We start from the raw sequence: 19,466 nt of genomic DNA on the forward strand, positions 1-19,466 counted from the left end.
GCAGTGAGGAATCAAAACTGGGCTGCTCTACTGCCCTAGGCAGAGTAGTGGTTGACGGGAGACTAATGTGAACGGCTGTTAGTGGTGCATAGGAGGCTAATGTGAATTGCTGTTTGTGGTTGATAGGAGGCTAATGTGAATTGCTGTTAGTGGTTAATAGGACTTCAATGTGAAATGCTGTTAGTGGTCGATATGAGACTAATGTGAACGGCTGTTTGTGGTTGATAGGAGGCTAATGTGAATTGCTCTTAGTGGTTGATAGGAGGCTAATGTGAATTGCTGTTAGTGGTTAATAGGACTTCAATGTGAAATGCTGTTAGTGGTCGATATGAGACTAATGTGAATTGCTGTTTGTGGTTGATAGGAGGCTAATGTGAATTGCTCTTAGTGGTTGATAGGAGGCTAATGTGAATTGCTGTTAGTGGTTAATAGGACTTCAATGTGAAATGCTGTTAGTGGTCGATATGAGACTAATGTGAATTGCTGTTTGTGGTTGATAGGAGGCTAATGTGAATTGCTCTTAGTGGTTGATAGGCTAATGTGAATTGCTGTTAGTGGTTGATAGGAGACTAATGTGAACTGCTGTTAGTGGTTGATAGGAGGCTAATATGAATTGCTGTTAGTGATTAACTTACAGAAATCATGTGGTATATTCCTTTGTAGTCTTCACTGTCTGGTTGTACCTCTTTCTCCAGTTCTTCATCCTCCCAATTCACAACCAAGTCCTTGAACAACACCACCAAAAACTTATAATTGACTTCATCCAAGTCTCATAAACACTACACAAAAACTCGGGAAACACTACGTTAAGGATAGCATGTGGTTTATGGCATCAATAACATTTTGATTCACATTCTTACACCCCTCTTCACTAACAGAAAACATAACATAATCTGTAATAAGCCAGAAGTTGTTTTCCATAAAGTTATACAATTTCTTATTTACTTAATAACTAAATCACATATTTGGTCAAGGAATAGATCTATAGCTCTGAGTATGTTCTCACAAAGGATCCTTTGACTCACCGTGTAAGGTTCTGCAGTCATGGTCTGATAGACCCGCATGACTTTATGCTGTGTATCCTTCTCGGGGGACCACTGCACTGTTGACAGTTGCTCTATGACCTAAAAAAATAAAGGGTTAACAGTATGACAGGTGTACAGCCATCAAGAGCTCAGCGAGTGAGTGAGTGAAAGAGTTTTGTTTCATGCTGCCTTTAGCAATATTCCAACAATGTCAGCATATCGTGCAGAGACTTTAACCACTAAACTACCCCAATGCACAGGAACATCAAATCGACTGAATGGTGATAACATACAGCAAGGCTTAAAAGTTTGTTAATCTACATGCACCAGGTGCAACCTAAGATAAACACTCAATTGCATCAGCCAAATTTCAGTTGCAAAGTAGTTTGTTAAAAATATCAAAAGTTTGGGTGCACATAATCACATTTTCATGATGTAGTACCAATGGAAACAACAGCATCGTTGAGACACAGCTGATCTGTTTACACAGCCGAGATCTGTCTGTGAATAACAGTGTTTCGGTGCCATAGCTATTCAAAGTTTAGAAGGAAAATGACCTGGCATATGTATGTTTACATTAGATTTATTGCTCATTTATACTCTTTAAAAAAACATATGGGATCTTCATTATTATTTTTTATTAACAATTAACAATATTTAGATATCAATGTTGATATGATATTATTGAATGTTTTAAGAGTGCATCAACAACTGCACTTCCGTACAACCATAGTTATTTGGAATGTAGTCACTTTTGAAAGATGATTAATGTATGGCATGTACTTTGCATGCATATGATTTTCAATACTAACAAATGTGATATGCAAGATGAGTGTCAAAATTAATGTTCTCAGTGATTTCCCGACCTTCTTTAAAAAAGAAAGATGTCAAAATCAAGACTGAGACCCCACGTGCTTGTATGGGGCTACTGTGTTGTGCACGTGCACATCATCAGAGATGCCAACTCTAAAGTGTTGCAAATAGTAGTTTCAATGTTCAAAATTAGTAGTTTGACCATAAAAGTCGTAGTCAACTAAATAAACAAAATCATGATGGATTCTGGGAAAAACATGAATGATATTATGGTCACTTGGTTACATTATTTCCGCAGGAATTAAACGTGTCAAATCGCAAAGGTTTTGAAATTCGCTTTGCTAAAATTACGTTTGTTACTTGCAATCATTCCTGTTCAAATATGTCATTAAATATGATGGATGGAAGGTACGTGAAGTCCGAAAATGTATTTCATCGCTGAAAATATATGTTTTTGTCTATTTATCCAAATTTTAATGCATTTTAGATTTTGTAGGATTTCTTGTGGAATCGTATTGGCGTAGTTTGAAGTTAAAATTTGTAGCAACTACGATAATATCATAGAGGTTGGCATCTCTGCATCATGCGTTGTGTCTAGGGGTGGTAATTGAGAGAAATTGTGGTGTGTTCATAAGATGTCTGTCCTTGAAATGTCTTAACGTTTACACTTCGTGTCCAAATTGAATGTTCATTATCCCCTCCTTTTTTTGAAGAGTATATTTCTAAAAATTTGACTTGCACCTTGGGCAAGTTCGCCTCATAATAACTAAGTAACACTTTGTAATTTTGGGTTGCAAGGCTGCAAGAAACAAAGGAATAAATCATGCCCCATACAGCAACATACACTTAATGCCTCATCTAGGAAATGGACCAAATACCAGGGCCATATGACAATACTTTGTGCAATAAGAAAATGCAACTGATATCATCTGCAAACGTGAGACAGTGATTCATAATCAAGAGGAATCAAATCAAACAAAAAACATTTGCTCACCTCAATCCCCAGCACCTTCACTGATTTTTCCGTCATGTTGTGAAGTATCAGCTCTGCTTTCTCCCTGAACGAGATGTCGTCCAAGTTAGACAGCAGCGCAACTTGCATGATGCTGGAGGGTACAGCATGTTTCTGCTGCTGACAGTAGATGACCACATCTTGAAGCATCAACGTGTGCAGCGACACTCTGGAAGCGTAGGAGGGGGTGAGTTGTGTCGTACACTGCTTTTTGCAATATTCTAATAACATAGCAAGGGACACTGGAAATGGGCTTCACAAATTGTACACATGGGAATCCAACCTACACCTTTGGCATGGTGAGGGAACACTCAACTGGGCTACTGAAAATTTCTGTGCGTGCAAAGTTCCCTGATTACATCTCATGATTAAAGGAATATTGTTAGTCAGTGACATACAGACTGACTATGACATGATACTCATTAAGGTATAAGAAACACTTATAATAAGAACCCGCACCCATAGCTACTGGTGATGACTACGATGGGGTGAATTCAGTAGAACCAGACCTCGGGAACCAGGCTGAACATGATTCCTATTGAGCAATTTCTAATGACATCTGCAAATCTGGAGCCATTTAGCAAGTCTAGATATACGTGCATGTGATTCTTAAAAGCTATTCTGACCCCAAGCCCCCACACTAGAAAATACATTTTCTGTCTTACTGTAACAGCTGTGTGAGACAGTTAGTGGTCAGGATTAGCCCCTGGCTCCTTGTCCAGTTGAAGATACTGGATACCGCTTTCAAACAGACTGGCTTTACATCTTCCTTCAAAGGGTTCTGCATCACATGCACCATCATCTGGATGGCATCTCTCACATATCTGTAAAGCATGTACTACTAGTTTGACAACTGATCAAACCAATAAGACAGCTAAGTATAACTCATTCACCTACTGCCACAAACAATGATAGAAACTCAGTACATGGAACTGAGATTTTTTTGATGGTATTGCCATGGAACATCCAGAAAACTATGAGTGAAAAGGAATGGGCAGGACAAGAGCAGTATCATGGAATAAGTTAGCAGCTGTCTCAGGCAAAATGTGAACAAGATGTTGTGTCATGTTTAGCAAACATTCCCCGACGTTTCATCCAAAAGAAATCTTCAGACACTCTCAAAATGTATTCCTTTTTAATGCAACCCTTAGTCACTGTTTTCTGAAGAGAGGCAGCTTACTTTTTACAGAAAAATATTGAAATTATGGTCAAACAAAATACAATACAAAATAGGTGGGCGCCACATAATGTAATGGCCTTAAGGAGCTCTTTCAATATATATTGTACCTGTTGTTATTACTGTATAAAAAATAGGGTTTGAGTGAATGAGTGAGTGAGTGAGTGAGTGAGTGGGACACCAGTGAGTTGGATTTTATGCTGCTTCTAGCAATGTTCCAGCAATAATCACAGCAGGCAACACCAGAAATAGGCTTCACACATTTTACCCATGTGGGGAATTAATGCTTAGTTTTCGGTATGACAAGTGAATGATCATGATTTCACAGGTAGATTTTTGAAACACTGCAAACTGTGAAATCTTAGAGGTTTCCAATTCTTTGAAGAGAATCGTCCTTGGGGTACACATATGCATTTTCTGCTGCCGGAAAATGTCATGTGACAGTTGTATCAATGTTTTAATAAAATATTGTACAATAAACAAAAAGTCTTATTTGTTCATTATACGACCCACACCACGTGGCGTCACCCCTCTGCCGTGCATGGTAAGCATCCAAGCCCGTATCATCATTCTTTCTGCTGCATAATGCAGTGAACAGAATTGCAGGGAGGTGGGTGGCCCTACGCCAAGGACGATTCCCTTCAAAGAATTGGAAACCTCTACAGGTTTGTCTAATTCTTTTTCATAGAAATCGTCCTTGGGGTACATATACGCATAAACTCAGATCAAAACCCAAAGACCGGAGGCTAGGGAGGAGGGAATTCTGGTTTAGTACGTAATTAAAGCGATAGTAATTACGAAAATTAACTTACACAAAAAGTTCTCACCTGTGTACTCCCGATGAGCTTTCGCGAGAGGCATTATGGGAGAGAACCGACAGGGAGCCACCGCACCAATACCGACCTCAGAGCTAAGCATGATATAAATAGCACTGTAAAAAGTGTAAACATAACCCCGCTAACCCTGTGATTTCTATAGAGAGCACCGTAAGGGGGAGAGACAAACTGAAGACTGACAACAAATCGATCTAGATCGCAGTCGTGAGATATGTCAACAGTGGAGATATGCACTTATATGCAGTATATCAGCAGCGTCAACTAATAATAATAATAATAATGCACATTTATAATGCGCCTTTTCCACGCCCTTAGGTATGCTCAAAGCGCTACAGAAATAAACAGAAATATGTACAAAGATGAAGATGGGTTAAATTATGTGAAGTATACTGAGAAAAGGTGGGTTTTCAGTTTTGCTTTGAAACTGTCAAAACTTTTAGAGTCTTTGATATCACATGGAAGAGCATTCCAGAGGACTGGTGCTGTGTAGGAGAAGCTGCGGTGTCCGAAAGATTTCAGTCTGTAGGTGGGTATCACAAGAATATTCTGAGAGTTGGAACGGAGGGTGCGGGCTGGTACATATGGGTGAAGCAGGTTAGACAGGTAGGAAGGGGCCAAGCCACGAAGACATTTATATGTCAGGCAGAGTATTTTGAAGTCAATTCTTGCTTTGACTGGTAGCCAGTGGAGTTCTTTCAGGATAGGAGTGATGTGGGCACATTTGGAAGTTCTACTGATAATGCGGGCAGAGGTGTTTTGTATCCTCTGCAGTTTAACAGCCAGATTGGAGTTAATGCCAGAAAGAACACTGTTGCAATAGTCGAGCCTGGATGTTACCAGAGCTCGAACCAGGGCTTGAGTTGCTGCAGAAGTCAAGTACTGGCGAATGTTGCTGATCGACCGGAGATGGAAGAAGCATACTTTGCTCACTTGGTTGACATGGGCATTGAACGTCAAAGAAGAATCAATGTGAACGCCAAGATTCCTCACAACATCTGATGGGCAGATATCCGCATCGGCAACTTTGAGGATGACAGCTTCCACCTTGCTTAGTTGTTGTCTTGTGCCTACAAGGAGAGCTTCGGTTTTCGTGTCGTTCAGCTTGAGCTTATTTGTAGTCATCCACGACTTTATGTCTAGTGTACAGTCAGCGATGCGTTGAAGAGACTCATTCAACTCTGATGGGTGAAAGGATTCCAGAAGCTGTGTGTCATCAGCATAAACATGATGAGACATGCCGTGATCACTGACAATGTTTCCAACATGCCCTGTGTACAGTACAAACAGAACCGGACCAAGAACCGATCCTTGGGGCACCCCACAGGAGACAGCCACAGCAGGAGAGCGCTCTCTGCCCACAAGGACCGATTGATGCCGGTCTGTCAAGTAAGAGGAAACCCACTGAAGGACAAGGTCACACAGTCCATAATGATGCTTCAATCTAGTCAGGAGTTTAGGGTGGTCAACGGTATCGAAAGCCGCGGATAAGTCCAACATGACGAGAGCTGAAATGCGGATATCTGCCCATCAGTGTTCACTCGCTCAGCCAGGGTGGTAGGACACTGTCCACTGGAGAGAACAGTATGGCCAAATCCTGCACGCTCACGTGAGTGCGTATCAACCTCGTCCCGCAGAATACCCGCCTTGGTCGGACAGGACGGCAACGGAGTGCACCTTATGCCGACAAACTCTGGTGGGCCTCGCTTCCACGGTGGTAGATGGCCGCCGCGAAAGGTGGACAGCGCCCAAGTATTTTGTGTTGCCTTCTCCCATTCCGGTAGGAAGAGGGAGAGGCGACCACCCACTGGGACATGAGGCAAGAGGGCTTAAGTAGTCCCATGTAGCACTGGAGGTGACTGAGACTGCCCTGAGGGAGCAGCCAGGCAGATTAGCAGGGGGGGCGGGGCAGGCCCCCGCACCCACGAAACGCTGCTAAGAGCTGGATGAAGAGGTCTGCTCCTTCCCCTTGCCCTTGGCGGTGCGACTCCTCTTCCTACTTTTTTGTTTATTGTACAGTATTTTATTAAAGCATTTATACAACTGACACGTGACATTTTCAAGCAGCAGAAAATGCATATATGTACCCCAAGGACGATCTCTATGAAAAAGACTTTATCATTGCCTCATATCAAATCCCATGATATCCCATCATCTAAATGTTTCAGTTTCTGCTCATGGAAATCATTATCATCATGGTATGACACAAGAAAGCTGACATATGATGTTGAAAACACTAACAGCAGGAGGTTTGGGTCTGTTGTTGCCAATGGCAGTAAGTAGCCAATATGAGAGTAGTTGTCTGTCCTCATTGCCCAACGCAGCATGCACTGCAACACTTCGCCACTGATTGAAACATCCCCTTCATAGTAAGTTGCTAGGATGTCAAACTTGGCGAACATCCTGAAAAACAAAGAAGTTACTACAGTCTGCTATTTAACTGATACAAGCAACACATATAAAAATAAACAGTATGCCCTGGTTATAATGCCACTGTTTGCCCAGGAGAAAATGTGGCATTGTATTCAGGGTGGCATTATAACCAGGTAGGACAGGTGCAATCAACAAGGTGAATGAGCTGACGTCTCCAGTAATGAGCCTTGAATGACTGAATTATACCAGTGTTTGGGGGCTGTAGGTGACTTCTTCTTGTAGGTGGCAGGAAGTGTATCATCACATGTTACCCTATCAGGGATTATATGTCTACTTAAAGAACCAAATGAGTTTGATCACTTTTATCTTGGGTCTTGTATTCTCTATAGATCCCTCTATAGATTCAATAGGCAACATTATATACTCTTTGGAGGAGTGAGTGAGTTTAGTTTTACGCTGCTTTTAGCAATATTCCAGCAATATCATGGTGGGGGACACCAGAAAATGGGCTTCACACATTGTACCCATGTTGGGAATAGAACCCGTGTCTTCGGTGTGATGAGCGAACGCTTTAACGACTAGGCTACCCCACCGCCCCTATAGATTCAATATATACTCTTTGAAGGACGAAATGTTACATCAAGTTTCAGTATACTTTCCTTGAAAAACAAATTTCATCCAAAACATGAATGAATGTACATGTTCTTAGGTTATCAACTGATTGTGCCTTAAATAAGAATGATGCCTTGTTCATGAAATGAACCATAAATGACAATGAAAAGCATCTGGGGTGTTTGTCACTGAGTGGCAGAGCCTCCCACTGAAGCAATGAGATGGTCAGACATTCTGTCTCCTTTTGGAGAGCTTTTAACACTTCTTTGATTGCTTTTGGGTGAGGAGGATAACGTTGTTGGACTGGTCTGTCAGGATCACCCCACAAATGCTCAAAAAGTGAAAGTGTTTGTGAGGGTACTTTTACGCCACACTCAGCAACACTGGAGCAACATGGCAGGGAGATCCAATCCAGTGATCAACAGCATGAGCATCGATCTGCACAAATGGGTACCAATAACATGTGTCAACCAAGTCAGCGAGTCTGACCACCCAGTCCCGTTAGTTGCTTCTCACAACCACCATGGGTTACTGAAGATGAGGTTCTAACCTGGACCTGCACGGGTCCATTTGGTGATAAATCTGGTGATCGAGCAGCCAGGGTAGCACACTAATGTTGTATCTTTGCAGGTAATCCTGACTCATACAGGCTATATATGCTAGATAATTCCTCCATGACGGTGCAGAAATGCAGAAACCACACTCATCAATATTCCAGCTAAATGATCGCAGTCTGTAAATAACAGAGTCTGGATCAGTGACCAACATCATGAGCATCAATCTACACAAATGGTACATGATGACAAGTTAACCAAGTCAACGAGTCTGACCACTCTATCATGACAAGCACAACGACTGTTTGCGACAAGTACAGGTTGCAGATGACAAATTCTTACCAGTGCAGTTACCTACTAAAATGATTATTAGCAGAATTCCACCAAACACATGTGCTTCCACTTACAGGTGATGCATGTCTGTAGACATAAGATGTCGCAGGTCTTTGAACACCATGGAAATCATATCTTCCTGAAAGTACCAGCATTTGGACAATTAGTTCCATGTATCACTGCATGTATCACTGCATACATGGTACTGGGTCTCATCTGTGAACTGCTACAGAAGAAATGTTATCTACATCAATAGAGCACCATGCATTGTATCATTTGTGTTAAGAGCATCTCATCGTAGTATCATGTGTGTGCAGTGCATCTCATCACGGTATCATTTGTGTTAAGAGCATCTCATCACGGTATCATTTGTGTTAAGAGCATCTCATCACAGTATCATTTGTGTTAAGTGCAACTCATCACTGAAGCAAATGTACACTGTGAATCCATCAACATTAAACAGTCAAAGGCATGACACATACCTTTGATGGCTGCCTGTGTTTGTACTTGCACGGACTGTGTTTACATTTGGTGTTTCTAACAAAGTTGACACAGTATCCTTCTGGCACACCCAGGGTCTTGACAACTTGTACAGGGATAGCAGGTTCAGGCTGAGGACAAACACATCTCAAGTAATAGCAGGAATCAATGTCAAAAGAACATACATTTTCCACTAATGAGAAGACTGACTAACCTGGGACCCAGACTTAACACTGCATCCACTGGACAGGTCCATGTCTTCCTCGCTATGATTGTCCTGGAGATCAAGGTCATCCTGGAGCTTTACATCCTGATCATGCTTAAGCGCTTCACCAGAGCTGAAATATCACAAAAGACTGTGGCATGTGGCATGATTCTTTCTAATTTATTTTATTTTAAAATTCAATTCCTTTAACTATATATATAACTATTAAGAAAACTATCTGACACTTTCAAGGCAAAACTTAAAAACAAAAAGTGCTTTTCAAAAAGCAGCATCTGGACATTGATTGACATGCAGAGTCACCAAGTTTGAATTACAAATCCATTTAGTTGCCAAGTCCATATGGACTTGCAATCCTACTACCCCTTCAACGCTTACACCACCAACCTTTCTTTTGTTGTTACCGAAACTGGTTTGCTGACCAAGTCCTCATCAAGGAAGGAGGCATCAGAAGGTGCAAAGACTGAGAGTACTGATGTAACCGAGTCTGCATCAGAATTTCCATCTTCGTCTGACTGGTCTGACTTTTCCCTTTCCTCATTAGACTCATCTGGATCAGATTCATCATCTGACTTCTCAGAGATCTCAGCTTGGCCCGACTCATCTTTTGAGACTGGGACCTCCACTGATGACTGTCCATGAGGACTGTTTGCATCTGCTCCACATTCCTCCTCATCATCGGAACCATGTTCTTCATCAAACGAAGCAGAATAATTTTTATCATATGAAAAGTCAACACCATGATTGTCCTCTTGAACCTGTGAATCAACAGCAATGTCATCATCAGACTCTCGAGCTCTCTGTTCCTCAGATGGTTTACATGCAACACTTTCTTCTTCCTTCAATGTTTCCTCTTCAATTGTTTCTTTGTATGGTTCCAGACTTTCTGATTCCAGGTCATGAGCATGTTCATCTGTAAAATCTTCAGAAAAACTGTGACCTTTTTTCACCTGATTTCTTGGCAAAGGGAAGTTAGACGGCAAAAGATTGTCTGTAAACCCTACAGTCTCCTCCATAGCAGATAAGTCTGTGTTATCAAATGGGCATTCTTTGTCAACTTCAGTTTTGGACGATTCATTAACACCAGCCATCTGGACAGTATTGAATTCTATGGACTCATTTTCTGGTTCCATGTCCTGGATGGCCAGTGTTGCCTCCTCTGGGCTGGAGGGACTTACAAGGAACGTCACCTTCTCTGCTTCAGTGTCATCAACGTCATCCTTCCTGAGAGGATTTGCTGTTTCCATGTCTTCCAACCTATCAGTCTCCACATCAGACTGTAGGGTGTCTTCATAGTATCCTTTAGGAACAAAAGTCTTGACTGGACTCTTCTTAAGAATGCCTCTTGTAGACAGTATTTCCTTGGCTTTCTTAGAAGGCACTACAGTGTCTAGCACTGGGGAAATGGTCACACTGACTCTCCGTCTCGAGGAATTTGAGCTACAGCTACTAGGAGATTCTCCACCTATAGCTCCAGTACCCTCCAGCATAGATAGAAGGCTTTCTTTGACACTTTCTGTTCCTGGTCGGTCATTGTTTGGTGCAGGTCGAATAGGACTTGTGATTTCCTGTTGGAATGTGTGGCTGTTGAAAAATGAAGATCCAAATGTGAATGGTTTGTCCGTGAAACTTGAATTCATTAACCCAAAGGTTCTTTTCTCTGTTCCATACTTCGCACTTGGCCAAATTCCATAAGAATGTTCTAATGGTGACTTTGCACTTATGTCTTCATCAGAAGATCTGCATCCTTGTTTTTTTCGAATCTTTTTAAGGATCGGAGTCTTTGGTGGGCTGAAAAGATTGTCAGATTCCCCGAAGGACATAACAGATGAGACCAAAGTAGATAGTGTTTCTTTCTCTGTGCAAGCAGTCTGATCTGTGGGATCTAAGATCTGCTCAAAAGGCACCAGAGCAGGCAGATCGAGACAAGTTTGCTGACTAGCAGAAGCAGCTCGTTTCCTCCTTTCTTCCTCCTTCTTCAGGATACTCTGAGCGAGTTTTGATTCTGGCATTGACATTTGTGTCGCATTTTCAAGGTCATGGTGACTCTTGCTCAAACTCACACCTTGTTTCTGAGAAAGTCCAGAGCCCTTTCTCAAAACACAGACATCCTTTTTGGGTTTCCTTTTATTCCTTTCTTTTGGAGTACTGATGGCTAAACCAAAATCTGTGACATCTGTCAGCGATTGTTCATCACCAGTACTCCTCTTTGACCTGCTCAAATCAGGACCAGAGTATGGTTGTATGGAGCATTTGTCTGAATGATCTTGATCAAAGTAGTGGCTGTGGTTTGTTTTCTTCCGTTTCTTTCTATACTTCTGTTTTAACCTAACCTTCCATGTCTGAGACTTCTTACCACCGATTCTCCTGTACTTATGCCTGCCGAACTTCATGGTTCTTTTCATCGACAAGCAGAAAAGGATTAGTCTGGGCTGAAGATCACACCCTCTCATACCAAGCCTCTCAGCCTGAACATCAATATGGGACTTATCAATGCACCCAAGTTGGTCACTGACATGCTGGTCCTCCTTATTGTCTGTATTCACTGCAGTATCACCAGCTACATGTCTGCTTTGTAGGCACCCTTGTTGGTCCCAGTCATCATGATTCTCTACACAATCTGTAGTCACTACAGCCTCACAAGCACAGACACTGTTCAGGCAATCTAGTTTGTCAGTACCCGTATGGACTCTGCCCTCAACTTGATGTGTATTTGGTTCAGCCTGACCATCATGGAGTCTAAGTCCATTGAAGCAACCAAGCCTGTCACTGCCATCTTTATCATTGCCACTGTCAGCTCTGCCCTCTACATAATCTGTATTTACTACAGTCTCACTAGTACAAACTCCGGGTCCACTGTGAAGGCACACATCATTGCCATCCTTGACCTGGCTATAAATGACTTTTTCCCCTACATGATCTGGATTTACTGATTTACCAGCATACACTCCACGTTCACTGTGCAGACATGCAAGCTTGTTATCAGCATATTTGTCTTTGGTATCATGAACTTTGGCTTCTACATGTTCTCTGTTTCGTACACCCTCACCAATACAAACTCCATGTCCATCGTGCACATACTCTAGTCTGTCACTGTCATCTCTATGATCAGCATTTACAACAACCTCACCAGCACGGACTCCAACTTCACTGTACAGGGCCTTTTTATCAGATGCAACTCCAGTACCTTCATTTCCATCTGTATCCTCAAACCTTTCTGACTCCATTACACGATTGGGTTCATGTAACTTCACTCTTAAAGCATCCTCATCCCTGACTACATGTCTACAGTCCAGCATCTCTCCAGTCTCTGTACCTACTTGGTTATCTGAAAATTGTAGAGAGTACACAGCCTTTCTTTGACCCGCATCTGCAGTGTCTTCACAGACATCTATCCCATGGGAATTTGGATTCTTCTCCATGTGCTTAGAGTGACAGGATGGCACTGTGGGATTTTTATTTCCTAACAGGGCAGATAAATCCAATCCAGTTAACTCTATTGACACTGGGACACTAGAAATAGAGGGACTTGAACTGACTTCAGTTTGGTCTTTTGATACAGACACAGACAAGTCAGGGATTGATGTATTCTGAATGTCTGCTGAACATGCTCTGTTAGCTTCAGAAGAAAATGCCCTTGGTCCAGGCCTTGATCTGTTTTGGTCATCACGTTCTGAACTAGATGCACATATGCCAGCCTCAGAAGTCACTGAAAGACTGCTGGGAGATGAGTCCTGTTCCAAAGACTTTGTGGTTTTGTGAAGGAGTTTTGAAAGACTTGAACACGCTGTTTTAATCTTCTTCACAGATGTCTTTACAACTTTGTCAGCCACATTACCTTTTGCAATGCCAGTGTCAGGAATTGGGAGAAATTCATGAACAAGATGGCTGACAATAGCAATTCCTTCATTATACAAGTCATCAGTTTTGACTGTGTCATCTAAAGCAACCTCACAGTCAAACACATCCTTGTCACCCAAAGACTTGCTGGAAGTACCACTGCTCAGTTCACTCACTGGCGACTGGCCTTCGTTCCTTCGAACACTTGATGGTAACAGATCATCCATAATCTCATTAAACATAAAAAAAGTAGAGGAAATGTTCACAGGTTCATTTACTGGTCTCATCTCTACTGACTGTTCCTTGGGGTAGAACTGTTTGTTTCCATTTCCTTCATCATGCTGATACTGAGTTAACCACCTTTGTTCTGAAGGACACTTGAAGTCATGTCTGACCTCCTCCTGATGAGTGTCTGTTGGACTAGCTTTGATCATATTTGAAAAGTTTACACTTTCACTGAGATTCTCTGACACATTATGCACTACATCTGAACTATATTCAGATGCTTCCGCTGGTCCTTGATTTGATGGTCTGGGACCCACTTGCTGTTTTGTAAAAGGACTTTCCAAAGCAGGTGCTTCACAAAAACTGCTGCAGTCATCAATTTTAGAAGAGTCATCCATACCATCACCTCCACACAATGTCCCATGCATCACAACACGTTCATCATCAGCTTGCAAGTCCACTGATGATAATGGTTTACTGATTTTGATATCCTCACTAACAAGGCCTAATGCCTCAAGTTCGCCTATGTGGTATTTCCGATGTTCAAATTTGTGCTGAGTCATGACAACAAATGGTGAGGCATCTTGGTGACAGAAATTGTTGTATTCTGGTCTCCATACAATGCTATTCTTTACGTCTTTGTACAAAGGAATGCATAAATTAGGAAGAACAAACATCTGAGGCGGTTGAAGACATATATCATGGGATTTGACCTTTCTAGGTCTGCCTCTTGGTTTCTTTTGCACAACCTTCTTCCACAAGGATGAGGATAGTCTCAGAGAATCCTTAGATCCACATTTACCCGTTACTACAGAAAATGAGCCAGACTCACTATCAGTTCCTGAGAAGATGCCCACTGAGGAGTCAGCTTTAGATCCAGGAATGTTTTGCCCTGGATTTTTGTCAGTCATTGACAATTGCACATTTTCAGAATCATTAACAGGGTTGGCAGGTGGCATGTTGTGTTTTTCAATGCAAGGGAACGGTACTGATTGGAGCTGGTTTTCCTCCTCAGTTGGATCACAGAATGAATGAACACCTTGGGACACTGGGGCAGAGGCAGAACCTGGAGCCGGAGATAGTCCGCACAGGATCATTTGCCTGTTTATGGCACCACTACTCACGGAGGGAACGGCCACTGTTATTTCATCACCATAGGCTCCAGCTTCCAGCATCTCAGTCAGTGGTTGTTGTGCACTGACCAAGTTACCATCTGAAGCATTAACCGCCTTTACGATTTGCGGGTTGTAATTTTTGGATGTCAGCATCTGTACTAACAAAGGTGATTTTGAGCATACTGTCTTTTCCACAGGTGTTTCAGTCTGACTTGGAGAAATGGATGTTTCATGCGACTGAGATTGTTGCTCTCCTTCCTGTAATAGCCTAGTAGAGGTTGTATCCATGTTACCTCTACATTTCCCAGCGTCTTTAACATTTTCAACACTCTTCCCGACTTTGGGATGCTCTGTCACTGAAGCCTCCCCTTTTCTGACAACAGTTTCATCCAAGTGATGTCTTTCCCTAACCAGTGAGTGTGTCTGAATCACGGGTGGGACACTCATTGCTTTACTTGATTTGTGATCTTGAATTTCAGCCACGGATTCTTCAGATTGTGACAACATATTCTTTTTATTGGAAACAGAGATCCGTGGAAAAGGCTTCCTCCTGGCCTTTGGGTACTGACAGAGTTGTGGTTTGGGTACATATCCCTTTCTCATGATCTGGGCATCAGTCTCAATACTTTCATTGGATGTCTCCGGGACAACAGTCTGAACTGCTCTATTTCTGATACACTTGGCTGAACCTTTGGACGGATTACATGATACAAGTTTTTTTGACTGAGTTTTCTTTAACACATTTTGACGAGATACAATCCTCTCGTCACTTGACGTATTACAACCACTTTCCTCTGTCTCAGCAGTGTCTGTACTGGAGGAGGTACCCTTTTCGAATGGAGAAATACTGACAGGATTGGAGCTTGATTTTTCAGATAAGTACTTGGCAAGAGTTATCTTCGCTGAAATGTTTGTGTCAGCATTTTCTTCAGTATTACTGACTTTGTCAGTTTTCTTTTTCTGTAATAACTTCTTATCACTAACTTCAGATCTTACTTTGGTAATCTTGCGCTTGTCTTTAGTTGAAGCATCATCAGATTCTGATACCGCCTGAGAATTTAACTGTGTATTTTTCCTTACATTGAAATCAGGAGCATTCATTTCAGAAACAACTGATTCTCTTTGTGCTGGACATACGGAAACAACGCTGCTTTCTGTGGAGGATGGGTTAGCTTCCTCAAGTCTTTCATTTCTATCCTGCAATTCAGAATTTATGCCTTCACATGGCTTTGATCCACCTTTGGACACATTTTTCTTTCCCTTCCTTGTGTCTGAACCACTACTTTGGGAATGTCTGCCTTTCCTCCACCCACTGGTTGCAATAGCATTGTGGGTATTGATGCCAGATGTCACAATTTGAACTGTCTGCTGCCACTCATCCTGTGATTCTGAATCAGCATTACTCACACCAGTCCTGACTCTTGACTCTGCTTTGGAAACATTGCACTTCCTTGGTTTCTTTTGCCTGACTTCTATTGCTATGTCACACTCGTTAGATTCAGACCTGTGCTCTCTGCCAGCTACACTTCTGGTTAACATTTTAGACACACATGGAGTTTCACTGTTCTTCCCATGTGATGAAACAGAATCACAATCCATTTCCCATTTTTCCAAAACTTCCTTTCTTCCACGATCACTGGGGATGTCTGCATTTTCCACGGACAGCTTTTGAAGCTTCCTCTTCCTGTTGTCTTTCTTGGAGTCACTTGATTCAGATCCCGACTCTGACAAGGCATGTCTGTGTTTTGAGTAATGGATACAGGTCTTGGTGCTCACTTTGGGAGATAAAGATGACACATGCTGGGTCTGATCCACGCTTACTCTGCTGTCTCCTTGACTTCCAAGAAAACAATTGTCTCGTAAAGGATAGTTACAGTTTTCATCATACTCATCAGAGTCAAAATCCCTCAAATCTGCCACACCCGACACTTGAAACAGCTGTGGACCTGCTAAGCAGTCATTTACCTTGCCACATCTGTTTGAACGTTTGCTCAGTTTAGCTGAGTGTTTGATAGATGAGGCTTTGTCATTTTTCTTTCTGAAACGATGCTTTCTTTTTCTATCACGGTTTAGTATAATCTCAGAGTCAGTATCTGAGTAGCAGTTTCGATCCTGGTTGTAATGAAAGTCCAGTGGTCCCTTTATATTACTCAGGGCTAAATCTAAGCTATCTGCAGACACACAGCCAGAATAGCCAGATTCTGATCCTGATGCTGACAAAAACTTACTAATATTTTGCAACACCACCTTTGGCTGAAGAGGTGAACTGTCTGAAGATGGAAGGGATTTGGGGGATTGATCAGACAATGTTTTGGGACTTTGGGAAAATGGATTCTGCTTTGAATAATCATGTCCACATTGAAATGAGCCAAATTGAATTGGCTCTGTCAATCTGAATAGAACATTTCTATTTCCACAACTCTCATCCCAACTTGAAGTAGCTGTTTGATTTGAACATGGAATACTGACTTTGTCCTCAATTCTCTTGAGTTTCCTGGCTGGCAACTTTGAGGTGGTTTCAGCTAGTTTGTGAGATCTCCATTTTTTCTGGGCAGGGCGGGAAGGAACAAGAAAGTCACGATCTGGAGAAGTCCTTGGGGTAGGGAGGAAAAACCCACTCCGAGATGAGGTTTCAGCATGGCACAGAGGATGAAGGCTTGTATCAATTACTTCAACTTGATCACTTGAGTGTTTGGCAATCAACAGACTTTTATTGCAGGCAACAGGCTCTTCCAATGGTCCATTTGCTTCAATAACGCACACCGGAGATTCACCAATTATTACAGATTCTTTCAAAGGCAGAAAACCAGTGGTGCTTGGTGAAGTCCTAGATGTGATTTTGCTCCATTTATTTTGTATTTTAGACCTGTCAGGGAGCCTGTTGGGAATCTTGATGCGATTCGGACTCCTTTCTTGAGAGGAAGTCCTCTTGGGAGGTGTCTGATTGGTTTTCCTTGCATCCTGTGGCATCTCACCATCACCTAACACATTTGCATGATGATCTGAATCATTTGTGGTCAGTGGACAGATCTTTGGAACTGTTCTGGCAGGTTGCAGGTTTACAGTATTTGCCTGACCTTCTGCTACTGCTGAATCATCATGAATTATCTGAGCTTGTATGATTCTCCTGCCACTTTGCCTCTGCACATCCTGCTGTGATAGAGGAGGATGATTCCTTGCTTGCCCTGGAGGTCGGGATGGGATGTGCACATCAGGTATGTGGTGATGTACATCAGGGGGATTTGATGGTGTCCGCGATGTCTCCAAATGGTCATCTGCAGAGGACACAAATGTGGGTCGGAGAGAGATCCTGTTTAACTTTGTACTTCTGCTCCTGGTCCGGACCCCACCAGGTGGGAGCTGCCTCACATCTGCAACACAATTGTAAACATCGTGAGTGAGTGAGTGAGTGAGTGAGTGAAACGGGCTTCAAACATTGCACACATGAGGAATCGAACCTTGGTGTTTGGCGTGAGTAAACACTTTAATCACAAAGCCACTTCACTGCCCGAAAGCAACAATAAGTACTGATATATTAGGAGCTAGGATTTTTATTGTGAATTTTCAAGTTCAACAAGAAAAAAAACATTCCTTAAACTACATTACTAAATTACCAAGTTCAACAAGAAAAAAAGCATTCCTTAAACTACATTACTTGTAGTGAGTGATTGAGTTTAGTTTTACGCCGCACTTAGCAATATTCCAGCTATATGGCAGTGGTCTGTAAATAATCAAGTCTGGACCAGACAATCTAGTGATCAACACCATGACGACGTGTCGACCAAGTCAGTGAGTCTGACCACTCGATCCCGTTAGTCACCTCTTATGTAAAGCATAGACAACATTGCTTGTAAGCACAAAGAGTTGTATGCTCAAATAACAGCCAACAGAAATTTGCTTTTAATGCGACACTGCAAACAGTTAAGAAAAAAAGTTCAATCCAAATCAAAGCAAAACACATAATACAAACAATACAATACTCTGAGCTGAAAGTGATGCATCAGTGTGGCAAGAAAACACTGTGTCCATGGACACGGATGCCCTGCTGTGGTAGGAACTTTAGGAAGAGTTCCATACACTGAGTATGCTCTGGTGGATGGACTTAATCCGATGTTTCACTATCATCAGAGAGAAATTCAACAAAATTTATCTAAGTTCAAGTGTCTCAAAACATGTAAGAAACTATAAAATATGAAATGCACACTTTATAGTCCCTATGAAAGACATGATGAAGTACTTTCCATTCTGTCGAGCAGTTTTGTGGAGAAGTAGATAGACGTCATCCCGTATTACACTATCATCATAGAGAAATTCAGTAAAATGTGCAAAAAGCTCAAATGTCTCTAAACTTACAAAAAAACCCAATAAAATATAAAAACAAAATGTGAGGTCCACACCATCCAAAGAAAGCCCATGTTCATTGAATTCCACTGAGCGGTTCTGGGGGTAGAAGTGGATAAAGTACATTGCCCATTTCGTACGTACAGATGTACACACAAACACAGAGGGTAACCTTATATACCCCTTGTCATACATGCCAACAGCTTAAAAATGTGAAAGGGTGAAAAACATCATGCTTTGGCACCTGTGACAATCCATGCAACTAGAATATACCCATCCATACTATAGAGAGGTCTTGAGAGTGCTGGGTTTTATGCTGCTTTTAGCAATATTACAGCAATATTCCAGCAATATGGGTTTCACACATCGTACCCATGTGGGGAACTGAACCTGCACCTTCAACTTGAGGAGGGAATGCTTTAACCACTAGGCTACCCTACTGCCCCTAAAGAGGACACGAATCATTCCCAGGTTTGATTCCCAACATGGGCACAATGTGTGAAGCCCATT

The 19,466-nt window shown here is 42.0% G+C and overlaps 1 protein-coding gene across 1 annotated transcript in view; it reads right to left on the reverse strand.

The window, feature by feature from the left end:
* LOC137265513 (uncharacterized) overlaps positions 1 to 19,466 on the reverse strand; it is a 30,463-nt gene that overhangs the window by 8,505 nt on the left and 2,492 nt on the right. Inside the window, exons 2-10 of the mRNA XM_067800927.1 lie at positions 9,823 to 17,986; positions 9,427 to 9,550; positions 9,215 to 9,343; positions 8,807 to 8,871; positions 7,102 to 7,263; positions 3,516 to 3,674; positions 2,833 to 3,019; positions 1,026 to 1,124; positions 636 to 725 (exon numbers count right to left, since the gene is read on the reverse strand). Of these exons, the coding sequence (XP_067657028.1) occupies positions 636 to 725; positions 1,026 to 1,124; positions 2,833 to 3,019; positions 3,516 to 3,674; positions 7,102 to 7,263; positions 8,807 to 8,871; positions 9,215 to 9,343; positions 9,427 to 9,550; positions 9,823 to 17,986 (9,179 nt within the window). The remainder of the gene's footprint in view (positions 1 to 635; positions 726 to 1,025; positions 1,125 to 2,832; positions 3,020 to 3,515; positions 3,675 to 7,101; positions 7,264 to 8,806; positions 8,872 to 9,214; positions 9,344 to 9,426; positions 9,551 to 9,822; positions 17,987 to 19,466) is intronic.

The sequence above is a fragment of the Haliotis asinina genome, chromosome 15 (assembly GCF_037392515.1).
Source record: "Haliotis asinina isolate JCU_RB_2024 chromosome 15, JCU_Hal_asi_v2, whole genome shotgun sequence".
NCBI lineage: Eukaryota > Metazoa > Mollusca > Gastropoda > Lepetellida > Haliotidae > Haliotis > Haliotis asinina.